At 45.2% G+C, this 16,594-nt stretch overlaps 1 protein-coding gene across 1 annotated transcript in view; it reads right to left on the minus strand.

The window, feature by feature from the left end:
* Positions 1–8,071, minus strand: part of NDRG1 (N-myc downstream regulated 1) — an 86,908-nt gene extending 78,837 nt beyond the window's left edge. Inside the window, exon 1 of the mRNA XM_081204872.1 lies at positions 7,973–8,071. Coding sequence (XP_081060998.1) covers positions 7,973–7,995 — 23 coding nt within the window. The 5' untranslated portion in view covers positions 7,996–8,071. The remainder of the gene's footprint in view (positions 1–7,972) is intronic.
* Positions 8,072–16,594: the final 8,523 nt, after the last annotated feature.

Consider the following 16,594-nt stretch of genomic DNA (forward strand, 5'->3'; position numbering starts at 1 on the left):
TAGTGTGGGGGTTCAGAAGGCCTAATCCTTTGCCTCCCGCTATGGCTATGATTTGATCGCAAACACGCAGCATTACAAGCAATTTCCAAAGGGGGGGGGGACTACCATCCATTAAATGGGAGCTTTTTCCCTGTGAAAATTGCGGAGCTGATTTGAGTTTGATTTGATTTAATTTGAATTGAGAGAATAGCAAAGGGGTACAGGATTCGTACAAAGATTACCATAATAAAAGACAAAAGTGGAAAGGACCTAACAGAAGCAGAAGACATCAAGAAGAGGTGGCAAGAATACACAGAGGAATTATACCAGAAAGAAATGGATGTCTCGTACACCCCAGGTAGTGTGGTTGCTGATCTTGAGCCAGACATCCTGGAGAGTGAAGTCAAATGGGCCTTAGAAAGCACTGCTAATAACAAGGCCAGTGGAAGTGATGATATTCCAGCTGAACTATTTAAAATTTTAAACGATGATGCTGTCAAGGTGCTACACTCAATATGCCAGCAAATTTGGAAAACTCAGCAGTGGCCAGAGGATTGGAGAAGATCAGTCTACATCCCAATCCCAAAGAAGGGCAGTGCCAAAGAATGCTCCAACTACCGCACAATTGCACTCATTTCACACGCTAGCAAGTTTATGCTTAAAATTCTACAAGGCAGGCTTAAGCAGTATGTGGACCGAGAACTCCCAGAAGTGCAAGCTGGATTTCGAAGAGGCAGAGGAACCAGAGACCAAATTGCAAACATGCGCTGGATTATGGAGAAAGCTAGAAAGTTCCAGAAAGACATCTACTTCTGCTTCATTGACTATGCAAAAGCCTTTGACTGTGTCAACCACAGCAAACTATGGCAAGTTCTTAAAGAAATGGGAGTGCCTGATCATCTCATCTGTCTCCTGAGAAATCTCTATGTGGGACAAGAAGCTACAGTTAGAACTGGATATGGAACAACTGATTGGTTCAAAATTGGGAAAGGAGTACGGCAAGGCTGTATATTGTCTCCTTGGTTATTTAACTTGTATGCAGAATTCATCATGCGAAAGGCCAGATTGGATGAATCCCAAGCCAGAATTAAGATCGCCGGAAGAAATATCCACAACCTCAGATATGCAGATGACACAACCTTGATGGCAGAAAGTGAGGAGGAATTAAAGAACCTTTTAATGAGGGTGAAAGAGGAGAGCGCAAAATATGGTCTGAAACTCAACATCAAAAAAACGAAGATCATGGCCACTGGTCCCATCACCTCCTGGCAAATAGAAGGGGAATAAATGGAGGCAGTGAGAGATTTTACTTTCTTGGGCTCCCTGATCACTCTAGATGGTGACAGCAGTCACAAAATTAAAAGACACCTGCTCCTTGGGAGAAAGGCGATGGCAAACCTAGACAGCATCTTAAAAAGTAGAGACATCACCTTGCCAACAAAGGTCCGTACAGTTAAAGCTATGGTTTTCCCAGTACTGATGTATGGAAGTGAGAGCTGGACCATCAAGAAGGCTGATCGCCGAAGAATTGATGCTTTTGAATTATGGTGCTGGAGGAGACTCTTGAGAGTCCCATGGATTGCAAGAAGATCAAACCTATCCATTCTGAAGGAAATCAGCCCTGAGTGCTCACTGAAGGACAGATCCTGAAGCTGAGGCTCCAAGACTTTGGCCACCTCATGAGAAGAGAAGACTCCCTGGAAAAGACCCTGATGTTGGGAAAGATGGAGGGCACAAGAAGAAGGGGAGGACAGAGGACGAGATGGGTGAAGAGTGTTCTCGAAGCTACAAACATGAGCCTGACCAAACTGCGGGAGGCAGTGGAAGACAGGAGTGCCTGGCGTGCTCTGGTCCATGGGGTCACGAAGAGTCGGACACGACTAAACGACTAAACAACAACAACAGGATTAAAGCCTTCTGGATCAAAATCTTTAGCAATTTGCATAAATCAGGGGTACCAACTATAGGGGGCAGAAGGGGCTTCAGCCCCCTCAATATTCCTGGACTGGATGCCAAGCCCCCCCCCCCAAATTTTGAGGGGGCCTCCATCCCCCACTGCCCCTGGGCAAGTACTGACCCCTATGGGTCACATGACAACACCCCCCTCATTGTGTGTGTGTGTGGGGGGGCAAATTGGAGCCCCTGGTGTAAAGTATCTTGCATTTAAGTAAACGGTTTAAATCACACAGCTATACGTAGAAGTCAAATTTCAGGAGAAATCTGTCCTGAGTCTCATATATTAATTTCCAACTTGTTATTGTTTTGCTACATTCTTCTCTCCAAAGGAACGCAAAGGCACTTTTCAAAAATCAAAACACACAGTACAATGTGACCGAAAACAAGGTTATCAATAAGAGTAAGGCAAGTCTAGGGAAGTTTTGAATGTTTGATATTTTATTGCTTTTTTATTGTCATTATTAATATTCTGTTGGGAGCCGCCCAGAGTGGCTGGGAAAACCCAGCCAGATGGGTGGGGTATAAATAAATAAATTAATAATAATAATAATAATAATAATAATAATAATAATAATAATAATAATAATAATATTAGCAGACAAAGCATTAAAACAGTTTAATGAAAAGAACCAAAGGACCATTAGCAATATTTGTATCCTCGTCGTGATTTGCAATAATAAAAACACTGTGATACTCGAGCCCTTGCAGAGTGAACCGCTCTTGGCATCTCTCCTCATCCTGCAATTTCACAGTTTGTGCAAAGTCCAATTACATAGGCACATGACTGAATCCTCATTTGAACTAATTTTGTAACGTGAAAACTGCTCAATGTTTCCCTTATGCGTTTCCTTTGCATTTCCGCAACACATTCTATATCTATTCCAAAAAATAAAATAAAATATCCCTAGTGATAGTTTGCCTAACATGTTTTGTAGCTTATCAAAGTCATTTGGCCTTTATTGGGTTACTTGTTTTTCTTCCTTATCTCCTCCTCCTTTTGTATTGGTGCCTGCCTTTGATCAGGCACGACAAATATCATTAAGATCTCACTTGGTGTCAATGTCTGTTTTGTGTCATGCGTGTTTCATTTTCATAGTAAGGAAAAGATGAACTTTCACCGTCACAACATCTAAACTCAAAGCCTCTATCTAAGAGGTCAGTTGCAAATCTTTACCCTCCCCAAGGCACTGAGCCCGGTGAAAATTGCCACACTGTTCTCAGCCTTGCAGAAGACCTTGGGCCGGCAGTGACTGTATCCAACAAAAGTTATTTGCTCAAGCACTTATGACAGAAACGTCTGCAAGATTGCTACAGAAGCGGATCACGTGGGAAGCATAAAATAAATAGTAAAAACAGGAATGATTAAACCAAGATGTATCTTCAAACGGGATTTGGAAGATAGCAAGACACGGAATTGCTTATTGCTTGCTTTTTTTCTTGCAAAGTTCCTTCCAAATGAGCTGCCACATAATGCCTCTTGGGTTGAATTTTTACTCATCTGGTGCAGAGAGAGGAGCAAAGCTAGTAAGAAAGAGTGGCTAGAAATCTGAGCTAAGAGAATCATATAGTCATAGAATTGTAGCGTTGGAAGGGACCATTAGGGTCATCTAGTCCAACCCCCTGAAATGCAGGAATCTGTTGCCCAATGTGGGGATCGAACCCACAAGCCTGAGATTAAGAGCTTCATGCTCTACCTGTTGAGAAGAATTACCGTATTTCTCGCTCCGTAAGATGCACTTTTTTCTTCCTAAAAAGTAAGGGGAAATGTCTGTGCGTCTTATGGAGTGAATGCATGATCCCTGGAGCTGAATTGCCCAGGGGCGAAAGCCAGATCATGCTTTTTTTTTTTTTTTTAAAGAGGGAAGTGGGTGTTGAAACAAAGCCGCTGATCGGCAAGCGATTGGGAGGGAGGATAAGGGATGCTAGAGATAAAGGAGGCTGCCTGGGAGGGGGGAGGTAAAGACAGTGAATTTGCAAGGAGAGGAGACAGGAAGGCTAAAGCAATAAGGAGAGAAATTAGAAGAAAAGGAGGAGCAAAAAACTGCTCCAGCTAAGGAAAAGACACTAAGGCAAACAAGAGGGAAGGGAGTGTTGAAAGGAAGCAGCTGATCGGTAAGTGATCAGGAGGGAGATAAGGGACGCTAGCGATGAAGGAGGCTGCCTGGGAGGGGGGAGGTAAAAGCCCATGGATCCTCAGGATTTTTGCATTGGGTCACCCCCAGATTCACCATCAGATCACACAGCATGTCCATGGCTACAGCCTGCACCCAAAAAACCACACCCACACAAACACTGTTGCGTGGGGCGCAATGGCACAAAAACGTAGTTACAAAGCACGGATCCACATGGATTCTAGGATTTTTGCATTGGGCTACCCCAAACTCACCGTCAAATCACATGTCTGTGGCCACAGCATGAACCACAAAAATCATACATCCACTGTTTCGTTCAGAATATTTTTTTTCTTGTTTTCCTCCTCTAAAAATTGGTGCGTCTTATGGTCAGGTGCGTCTTATGGAGAGAGAAATACCACGCGCTGTTTGGCTATGCTCACAGTTACCACATTTCCTCCCTCCTTTTTAGGGATCTCGTGCCTTTCAGTCGCTGCACGGTTGAGGCAGAAATTCAACCGGGGAGGATTCCCCGAAAGAAAACACCGAAAACCTGCCGAATTTCTGCCTGCCGCAAGGATGTACAGCTGCCTGAAAAACTTGGCACTCCTAGCCATTCTTAAGGCAGATTAAATTTGCAAACAGAGCAGAATGAATTCAGTCTAGACGACTGCATCGTTTGCTGTGGAAGGAGCTAATTAATGGACTAATTAGGAGTTAATTGGAAATGATTGCTCAGCCAGAGCAGCAGAGCTCTCTGGTCGAAGCTCTTGCTGGGCATCAATGAACTTAGATCTCGACAAAAAAATAAATCCTAAGGAAACCATGTTGAGAGTGAAAAGGATTGTAAAGGGCACAGTAAGTTCTGCTTGCCCTAGGCTCTGAGTAAGGTTGCCAAATTCAGGTTTTCTGCTCTTTAACAGTTGCTGCAAGTCGCATGCATTCGGCCAGTGAAACTTTCCCCTTTTACTTGGGCCAGAAAAAGAGAGTTGCATCTCTTGTTAATTTCATGTTAAGTCTGCAGCCTACCTCACAAGTTGTTGTGAGAATAGTTTGGGGGAAGGGGAGAACCCTGCATACTTCACCTTGCGCAAATGGAGTGGAGCTGGGATAGACTCGCAATATAAAATTAAAACAAATAAAAAGGGACCATCTCAAAGGTCTTAAAGAATAATAGCCAAGCCTAGGTCCCACTTACCTATGAGACGGCCTCTCCTGGTATGCCCCGCGGAGGACCTTAAAGTCCACAGATGACAACATTTTGGAGGTCCCAAGCCACAAGGTGGTTAGATTGGTCTCAACTAGGGCCAGGGCCTTTTCAGTACTGGCCCCAACTTGGTGGAACGCTCTGTCACAAGAGACTAGGGCCCTGTGGGACTTGACATCTTTCCGCAGGGCATGCAAGACAGAGCTGTTCCTCCTGGCTTTTGGTTTGGACTCAGTCTGACCCTTATGTTTCCCTCCCCTTATGGTCTTGATCTATGGGCTACTATTAAAATGAGGTTGAATTTTAAATTGCATTTTAACCTGTATTTTAAATTGGTTTCCCCACCCCACCCCCTATTATGTTTTTACTATAAAAATAAAAAAATTCCTTCCAGTAGCACCTTAAAGACCAACTAAGTTAGTTCTTGGTATGAGCTTTCGTGTGCATGCACACTTCTTCAGATACACATGTTTTTACTGTAATTTTACTGGTGTTAGCCGCCCTGAGCCCAGCTCTGGCCGGGGAGGGCGGGGTATAAAATTATTATTATTATTATTATTATTATTATTATTATTATTATTATTATTATTATTCCAGGTGGGAAATGCACAGCCCCTAAGAGGCAGTCATCCTGAGTCTTTCTTCAGCTTTTCTAGAACAGCTCAGCCTTCCTTTCCAAACTTCCACCTGTGTCTGCCCCACCACCTTCTCACTTAGGGCCCTGCATTGCCGGAGAGCAGGGTGTTTAACTCTTACAAATGTAGAGTTGGAAGGGACCCCGGGGCCATCTAGTCCAACCCTCTGCAATGAAGGATTCTCAGCTAAAGCATCCATGACAGATGACCATCCAACCTCTGCTTTAAAACTTTCTTCTTCCTATACCTGTTCCCTTTGCGACTGTAGGAACCGTTTGGTGTGGGGTCCCAGTTATACTTTGGAACTCCCCGCCTATTGAAATCAAGCAGAAATCTTCACTTTACTCTCTTTGGCACCTGCCAAAGAGATTCTCATTTTGACAATGCTACCCAGACGCTTTGGTAGTCGACGTGATTTTAATCTGTTTTAGTTTTTTAACTTTTGTACAGTGGTACCTCGGGTTGCGGGATGCGGGTGGCACTGTGGGTTAAACCACAGAGCCTAGGACTTGCCGATCAGAAAGTCGGTGGTTCAAATCGCCATAACAGGGTGAGCTCCCATTGCTCGGTCCCTGCTCCTGCCAACCTAGCAGTTTGAAAGCACGTCAAAGTGCAAGTAGATAAATAGGTACCGCTCCGGCAGGACGGTAAACGGCGTTTCCATGCACTGCTCTGGTTCGACAGAAGCGGCTTAATCATGCTGGCCACATGACCCAGAAGCTGTACGCCGGCTCCCTTGGCCAATAAAGCGAGATGAGCGCCGCAACCCCAGAGTCAGCCACAACTGGATCTAATGGTCAGGGGTCCCTTACCTCGGGTTGCAGACGCTTCAGGTTACAGACGCTTCAGGTTACAGACTCTACTAACCCAGAAATAGTACCTCGGGTTAAGAACTTTGCTTCAGGATGAGAACAGAAATTGCATGGCTGCAGTACATGAGCAGCAGGAGGCCCCATTAGCTAAAGTGGTACCTCAGGTTAAGAACAGTTTCAGGTTAAGAACAGACCTCCAGAACGAATTAAGTTCTTAACCTGAGGTACCACTGTACGTTTTAAAGTAGGGCTATTGAATTTTTCCTGATTGTATAGTCTTATATTTTTGTAAACCACTATGAGGGTTGTTTTTTTAAACACCCAAGTGGTGTATCAATTTAATGAAATCAATCAATCACTCAAACAAACAAACAAATAAACAAATACTCTTTTACCTTCTTGAAATGTCTCCCCAACCCCTCCAGCCTCTTTGAAGCTGCTATTAGCACCGCTGGGGTGTTTTGATTGGGGGAACTCTGCAAGGAAATGAGCTTAGCCATTCGCTTCTCCATCGATGAAGCTCCAATCCAAATCCGTCCAGCTGCTTCCCAGCTTTTTCTTAAGGCATCAGGAAAGCAGATTGCGGCTTTTCTTCAGCACATGAAGTTTGACTCTTTTGCTGAACGAGAGGAGAGGGGCTCACACATTTCACCAGGAATTTGCATCCTTACCCACAAGCAAATCCCCAAAGCATTCAGTGTGACTTACGCTCAAGTAGGTGTGTTTAAGACTGCACTTTTAGGAGAAAATACCCCCTCCATTACAAGACTTGGGAGACATGCAACGCACATAGGACAAAACTGAGTTTTTCACCTGCCTCAAGGACAGCAGTGCTCTAGAGTTCTAGACGGCTTACGCACTTCAAATCCATGTTAAATATTTAGTCTCAGCACCTTTAAGCTTGTAGAATTTAAAAACAAACTGTATGGCTGCAGGCAGAAATTCAACAGGTGATGCTCTTCCCCACCAAGGCATGCTGTCGGAAAAGCTGCAGCTGTAGGATTTCTGCCTGTTGTGCAGCTTTGAAAAGAGCCTCGCCAGAGAGGAAGGAAGAGCGGCTTTCCTTAGAAGTAGCCAAGAAAGTTGAAAGTGCAATCTAGTCCAACCTCCTAAATGCAGCGACAGAAGGAAGCGAGTCCTCTGCCCCAAGCACCTTACAGTTCAGTTCAGATACAGCTTGGGGCGGGAGGAGGGGAAGGGGAAATTGCAAGAAAATCAATTCTAGCAACTTGCCGCAAAGCTCCAATAGCTCTTTAATAGATGGATTTTTACCTGGTAGTCGATACCGCATGCATTGATGTGTTGCTCGCTCACTCAAGTTGGGGACCAACCAGGATCCTGCCTTTCCGTCCTTGGTTTTCAGTTAAAAATGGCATGTAGTCCCTGAGAGCCGAATCGAGCACAGCTCCCTTTTCGGGGGGGGGGGGGAGTCAAATCATACAAGTCGAGGCATTTGTAGCAGCTCAGAGGCTGACCTGAATTTCGCCCAGCTCCAAGGCCATTTTCCCCACCCGAGCCAACAAGACTTCCTTTTTATAAACACTGTAATTATCTCCTGGACATAATTCCCGTCACAATTCTGATTGGAAAATGGAGCTGCTTAGGAAAGGCTTACAAGACAACATCTGTTCAATGGCGGACATTTGGGTCAGGGCGGGAGCCGCTGGGGAGGGAATTAAATCGCCGCACAGAAGCGAAGCGACGGCAGGGGAAGACGGATGCGTTCCTCACGAGGGCCGGAGTTGCTTCTGAGAAGTGTGCGTAAGACACATCAAGGCCAAAGGCCCTGTCTCTCTTTCCACCATTCCCCCCTTTCCTACTCATTCACATTGTGCACATAATTCTGAAGGAGCGCAGAAAAACACCTGCCTAACATTGCGCTGGGCACAGAATTCAGAGGCTGCATAAAAAAAAAAACAGTCATGTACAATGGCTTGACAACCATATGTCAGGAGTGCTCTGATGGTGTTTCCTGCTTGGCAGGGGGTTGGACTCGATGGCCCTTGTGGTCTCTTCCAACTCTACGATTCTATGATTCTATGATTCTACTAGTCCTCACTGTTGCAAAGACATAGCTGCTTTCTGAAACCTCACCCCGCCCTTCCAATGTTGACAGGGAAAGATCCCATGAGATTTGGCTTTGGCCATTTGAATTTACTTTCTTTTAATATATTTCATTTTTTCAGTTTTTTTAAAAAAGTATTTTGACAACAATACAAATCTGATATTACAATAAACAAACATATCTTGACTCCCACCCCTTTTGCGGTTTCTAATTTTTATTTTAATTTGTAACACTGCATTTTCTTCATTATTCCAATTGTTCATTACTCCTTGGTTTCCTTTTAAGTTCTATTTTAACTTTTTGGTTTAAGTTAATCCTGCCAATGAACCAGGGCTGTCTTAAGCATATGAGGCGCCAGGGTGCAAAGATCTGCCCGGTGCCCCCCTGGTTGCCAGTCCCAGGCATGCCCCCAAACTTGCGGCGCTCTGACTGATGGGTAGGCTCTTCACTAGACTCAACTTTCGGCCTGGTATCCCTGAGAGCCCGGAGCCCGGGTGCCCCACACCCCTAGCACCTATGTGTAAGACAGCCCTGCAATGAATTTATATGTGCCCAGTCACATTTCAAATAATCCACAATTTTTTCCAAGTTTCTTGTAAAGCTTTTCGCCTCTTGGTTCCTTATTGCTCCCGTTAGTTTTGCCATTTTGGCACAGTCCACATTCTGCCACTCCTCCTTGGTGGGTATAGAATCTTCTTTCCATCTCCGTGCATAAACTACCCTGGTCTCTGTTGTGGCACACATAAACAGATTTGTTTTGTTTTGTCTTTATGTCTTTAGGTAACTGTATGGAAGTGAGTAGATAGGTAGCCGTGTTGGTCTGCCATAGTCAAAATAAAAAAATTCCTTCCAGTAGCACCTTAAAGACCAACTAAGTTAGTTCTTGGTATGAGCTTTCGTGTGCATGCACACTTCTTCAGATACACAGTATGGAAGTGAGAACTGGACCATAAAGAAGTCTGATCGCCGAAGAATTGATGCTTTTGATTTCTGGTGCTGGAGGAGACTCTTGTGAGTCCCATGGACTGCAAGAAGATCAAACCTCTCCATTCTTAGGGAAATCAGCCCTGAGTGCTCACTGGAAGGACAGATCCTGAAGCTGAGGCTCCAATACTTTGGCCACCTCATGAGAAGAGAAGACCCCCTGGAAAAGACCCTGATGTTGGGAAAGATGGAGGGCACAAGGAGAAGGGGACAACAGAGGACGAGATGGTTGGACAGTGTTCTCGAAGCTACCAGCATGAGTTTGACCAAACTATGGGAGGCAGTGGAAGACAGGAGTGCCTGGCGTGCTCTGGTCCAGGGGGTCACGAAGAGTCGGACACGACTAAACGACTAAACAACAACAACAACAAATATTCCTTCTCCACTGTTCATGAGAAAGCGTCTACAATTGTTGCATTTAAAACTCACCAAGGTAAGCTGTTCACTGCAGAAAGCACAAGTTACTACTGCATATTCTAATCAAACCATCTAATCCTCCTTCCTTTTCAATATCACCTCAACTTAAATTATACTGTTGAATTTACACTAATCCTGCTACTGTTTTCATTTGTTTACATTTTCCCCCCAAATACTCTACAAACATTTTCCATTCTTCTTTATAAACTCTGCCTATTTTGCTTTGACCGCACATTTGCAATCAGCAAAATATGGATAAAATTAGAAGAAGAAGAATTGATGAAGGATGTGTATGGAAATGCAGAAGAATTTTGTTAATATAAGGAACCACAAGAGGGAATGGAGAGAAGTCATGAGGTTTAATGAACCTCAAAGATAAGGTTTTGAAATGTTTTTGTGAATGGGGATGGGGAGGGATTTGTTTTTTGTAGTTAATTATGGAAATTAATTGTGGGGGGGGACCAATAAAAATCTATTTACATAGCAGAAAATATAAAAATAAACTCTGCCTCCTTGTTCTCTTATTCTGATGATTAGACCTGCTAACTCTGCATCCTCCATCATCTTAAGCTCCCATTCTTCCTTCTTTGGACCACTTCCCACTCTCCATTTTTGAGCAAACAAAATCCGAGCTGCTGTAGTGGCATACATAAATAAGTACTTCTGACCCTTGGGAACCTCTGTCTCCACTATTCCTTGGAGGAATTCCCCCACAGATTTTTTTTTTGGGGGGGGGGAGGTGAATGTTCTTTTAAATAATTCCCCCCCATCTCATTATAAATCATCTCTCAACAATCCTTTGCATGTCTACCACATACAGTAACACGTTCCTTCTTTTTTATTTCATTTTAAATTTTTTTAAACAAAGAATAAATAAATAAATAAATAAATAAATAAATAAATAAATAAATAAATAAATAAATGTGCACTCCACCCCCAAGAACAAGCATAGGCAAACTCGGCCGTCCAGATGTTTTGGGACTACAACTCCCATCATCCCTAGCTAACAGGACCAGTGGTCAGGGATGATGGGAATTGCAGTCCCAAAACATCTGGAGGGCCGAGTTTGCCTTTGCCTGCCTGAGACCATTCCATCATAACTATCCAACCTCCCAAAATTTCAACGCCTCTTGCGATGGTTTGACCCCTTTCCGTTTTAACAGCACAAATTCTACAAATACCTCCCATATCGCCTCAAAATCATTTGTCCTGCGTATTCCCGGTCTTACCTTAATAGCACATGCTAATTGATCATTAATAGCTATATCCCACAGTCCTTCTACTTCTCTGCATTTCCAACATACAGTGGTACCTCGGGTTACATAAGCTTCAGGTTACATACGCTTCAGGTTACAGACTCCACTAACCCAGAAATAGTGCTTCAGGTTAAGAACTTTGCTTCAGGATGAGAACAGAAATCGTGCTCTGGCGGCGTGGCAGCAGCAGGAGCATAGGCGCCGACTCCATGGGGCCTGAGGGGGCTCGAGCCCCCTCAAAAAATTTTTTGGGGGGGCTCAGCCCCCCCAATAATCTCGGGCGCCCTTCCAGCAGAGCGCCGCCGCCGTCCCCCGCCTCCTCCCCACCTGCTCCCTCGCCAGCCAGCCAGCCAGCCGCGCGCCCTAGTCGGAGAGCCCCAGCCGTCCCCCGCGAGATTAGGGAATCCCCGGGGGCGGGGGCTCTTGCCTCGCTGCTTCGCAGCACCACCGGCCTAGCTACGTTTACTCGGAAGTAAGCGCCGCGCCTGCTCAGGGAGGTTTAGGTAAAGCGCTTAGGATCGAGTGGGAGTTTTATGTTCTTGCTTTCTCCACACATTTCTCCCGCATTCCTTCTTTTCCCCCAGCAATGAATAGTTCAGCTAAATGCTCCTGGTTTTTTTCCGGTTTCCCCTGGATTTATTGCGTTTATTTACACCACTCTCCTCCCTCCCTGGAGCGCGCCTTCCTTTGCAAGGCTGAGGGCGCAGCTCCCTTCCCTGTCGCAGAGGATTCCTCTCGCTCGCTCTGCGCACCTTCCCGTGGGTGGCGATGCCGCACGAACTTGTAAGGATGGCCTTCTGCCCCGCCGCTAATTTCGCATCCTCAGCTCTCCGCTTCCTTTGCGGAAACACTACCAGCGACAAACTAGCAAAGAAGAGAGCTATAAATTGGAGAGGATTGCGGCGGGGAGCAGTAGAGCGGGTAGACTGCGTCTCCTTCATTTTTCCCTATTCGCTCACGAGGAGGCGGCGCCACTTTATTTGCATATTCATGAGCTTATTTATTATTCATGAGCTTTCCCGGGCCCCCCCAATATTTTTTATAAGTCCGCGTCCCTGAGCAGGAGGCCCCATTAGCTAAAGTGGTGCTTCAGGTTAAGAACAGTTTTGGGTTAAGAACGGACCACTGGAATGAATTAAGTACTTAATCCGAGGTACCATTGTATACCAGATTTGGATTTGCACATCTTTGCTAACTTACTCAGTCAGGTACCATCTGACAGGTGTATATTTGGGGGTGGCTGTTCCACATACGCATATATATTTTTTTTGCAGCACTCACACAACATGGTTGGCATCAAAATACCAGCCTGTATCAGTCATTCAAGAGCTTTTTATACTGCCCTTTAATAAAACCCTGTGGGCTCTACAATAAAAAATAAAATACAAATAAGACAGACCCAACCAACACTAAAAACACAACAAGCACTAACATAACTTGAAAGCCAGAAAGACTAAAACATACACACAATACGTACTTACTTCTAGTTAGTTCTACAGAAGGTGTCCCATCAGCATATTATTGATTCATACCCTGAGAGGTTGGAGTGTTTGTGGCCATTCCATCGCACCTCGTCAACTTTGCTTTTGCAAGAGGAACACAATGCAGACAGAAAGCAAAGGATCTCCCTTACCATTACAGAATATAACATGAACATTTGATTCTGAATTGGCCCGGATATTGCAACTATCAATTGGACCCAATTCAAAAGGTTTCCCCCCGGCATTTAGGGTTGCCACCTGCCTTCTTCTGGCCCAGTTCCTCTGTCTTTCTTTAAGAAGCAGTCTGGCGCAAAGAAATTCATTTGAGCGGAGAGTTTCACATTTCTGCAGAGGAAACAGCTTCACCTGTTGAACTTCAGCACGTTGGACCCAGCAACTGGGCTGGGAAAGAGAGGTGGCAATCATCTTTGCACAAGACGAGGAGGGAGATAGGCAGCAGCCTGCAGGCTTTGGTTAGAACTTTTGGTTGGAAGAGAACAGTCATTATTAAGCCTGTGATGCAATTGCCAAAATTAGCCAGTAAAGGCATGTGAGCTGTTTTTTGGGGGAGAGCTTTTTCCTGGCTGCCAAGAAACGTGCAGAGGGTCACACAAAGCATTTTATGTGCGCGCACACTCACACACCCCAAAAGCCAGTCTTCCCAGTCACCGCAGGGCCGTGACTCATGTTTGCATTTCCTTTTAAAAGGGAAGATACAGAAAGCAAACAGAAGGAACCGAATCTTTGTGGCGGTTGCAAAGCAGAAGGGGAGGTTGGAATGAGGGAGGGCAAAGGTGGAGTAGCTTACCGTTTGCTCAGAGGCCATGAAAAGGCCACATTGGTGGTCAACAGAATATAGCTATAAAAAACAAACAAAGAGCGCCTTCCCTCATCCCATCCGGATACAAAATGTTTCCATTTTCAGGGGTAGGCAAGGTGGTGGCTGCCAGATGTTTGGGATCAGACACAATGAAATATACTCGGAGTCGAGAGTGGATTTCATGCTCTTTATTCAGCTCATAGTAGTGAGGAGATATGGAAGTTCCCCCAGAATGTCTGCTTTATATACATTATTTACACAATGGGCCCCACGTGATTGGCTAATTCCGGGATTCACCTATAGGCCAATCAGGTTGCGGATTCACTTCCACCTGGAGCTGGATTGGGTGGCTCTTGTGGACCAATCAGACTGCTGCATTCTGAATCCCATAGTTCTAGAACCAATCAGACTGCTGCATTCTGAATCCTATTGTTCTAGGACCAATCAGACTGCTGCCTTCTGGATCCTATTTGACTTAGTACATAACACACAACCAGCAGGGGCAAAAGTCAGGGATGATGGAAGAGGAACGCAGAGGACCTTAAGTCCCATGAATAACCATAGTTTAGAGGTCCCGGGCCCTAAGGAAGTCAGACTGTCCTCCACCAGGGCCAGGGTCTTCTCAGTGATGGCTCCGACCTGGTGGAATGTTCTGTCCCATGAGACTAGGGCTCTTCCTTCCGTTGGGCAGACCAGGGCAGTGCAGGATTTAACCTCCTTTAGCTGGGCCTGTAAGACAGAGCTATTCCGCCTGGCCTTTAATTTGAATTCAGCCTGATCTTTTATTTCCCTTCTCTTCCCTCCCCCTCCCCTTTTATGAAGATCAGCCGCTCTGAGACCTCACAGCTAATTCTCCCCTGGCCTCCTCGCTGGCCCAAGTAGGACCAATTCAGCCAGCTAGCCCTGGGGATTATCTAATGCTTATTTCCCCTAAATTGATTTTTGTTTTTTATTGTTATTCATGTTTTTATACTGTATTTTATGCTGCTTTTATAATTAAGTGTTTTAAATCTGTTGTTAGCTGCCCTGAGCCCGGTTTTTGAACAAGGAAGGGCGGGGTATAAATAAAAAATATTATTATTATTATTATTGGTTCATAGAATCGTAGAATTGCAGAGTTGGAAGAGACTCTGAGAGTCATCTAGTCTAACCCCATTTTCAGGTTGCGCTCCGTGGTGACCCGGAAGTAACAGAGCGTGTTACTTCCGGGTTTTGCCGCTCCTGCAGATGCTCAAAATGACATCTTGCGCATGCGCGGAAGCGGCGAGTCGCGGCCCGGGCATACGCAGATGCACAGGCGCGGGTTGTGTTTGCTTTAGGATGCGAATGGGGCTCTGGAATGGATCCCGTTCACATCCAGAGGCCTCGGGTTAAGAACTTAATTCATTCCGGAGGTCCGTTCTTAACCTGAAACTCTTCTTAACCTGAAGCACCACTTTAGCTAATGGGGCCTCCTGCTGCCACCGCGCTGCCACTGCATGATTTCTGTTCTCATCCTGAAGCAAAGTTCTTAACCCGAGGTAATATTTCTGGGCTAGAGGAGTCTGTAACCTGAAGCATCTGTAACCCAAGGTACCACTGTATCCAGATCAAGGGAAGTAATAGTACCACTACCGCTATGAGAACGGGATGCTGGACAAGGTGAGTCCTTATCTTGATTCAGCAGATCTCTTCGTATGATCTCACAGAATAGTCAAATCATAGAACTGTAGAGTTGGAAGGGATCCCAAGAGTCATCTAGTCCAACCCCGTTCAAGGCAGGAATCTCAGCTAAAGCATCCATGACAGAGGGCCATCCAGCCTTTGCTTACAAACCTCCAAGGAGAGTCCATCAGATCTTGTGGGAGTCCATTCCACTGTCAAACAGCTCTTACCATTGGATAGTTCTTCCTGGTGTTAAGTCGGAATCTCCTTTCTTACCCAGCTCCTTCAACTGTTCCTCATCAGGCTTGGTTTCCAGACTCTTGATCATCTTGGTTGCCCTTCTCTTCACAAGTTCCAGCTTATTCCCTCTTCCTTGCCACAGCTCTTGAGATCTTTGAGGATGGCTTTCCTATCTCTTCTCTTCTCACCACCACCCAAGAGGAAATGAAACACCGTAAAAACTAAGTGCGGGCATTTGCATAAAATTCACATGTGCCAATTTATATGTTGTTGTTGTTGTTATTATTATTATTATTATTATTATTATTATTATTATTATTATTATTATTAATACCCCACCCATCTGGCTGGTCTTCCCCAGCCACTCTGGGCAGCTTCCAACAAAATATTAAAATACCGTAATGCATCAAACATTAAAAGCTTCCCTAAACAGGGCTGCCTTCAGATGCCTTCTAAAAGTCTGGTAGTTGTTCTCTTTGACATCTGGTGGGAGGGTGTTCCACAGGGCGGGCGCCACTACCGAGAAGGCCCTCTGCCTGGTTCCCTGTAACTTGGCTTTTCGCAGCAAGGGAACCGCCAGAAGGCCCTCGGAGCTGGACCTCAGTGTCCGGGCAGAACGATGGGGGTGGAGACGCTCCTTCAGATATACTGGACCGAGGCCGTTTAGGGCTTTAAAGGTGAGCACCAACACTTTGAATTGTGCTCGGAAACGTACTGGGAGCCAATGTAGGTCTTTCCAGACCGGTGTTATATGGTCTTGGCGGCCGCTCCCAGTCACCAGTCTAGCTGCCACATTCTGGATTGGTTGTAGTTTCTGGGTCACCTTTAAAGGTATCCCCATGTAGAGCGCATTGCAGTAATCCAAGCGAGAGATAACCAGAGCATGCACCACTCTGGCGAGGTGCAGATTTAAAAATAATGACTCTTCTGGAAATAGAAATGCAAAACATCTCACCACAGTGGGGAAGACTGTGACCAAATGACTTT

This window comes from Podarcis bocagei, assembly GCF_964188305.1.
Source record: "Podarcis bocagei genome assembly, chromosome: 8".
NCBI lineage: Eukaryota > Metazoa > Chordata > Lepidosauria > Squamata > Lacertidae > Podarcis > Podarcis bocagei.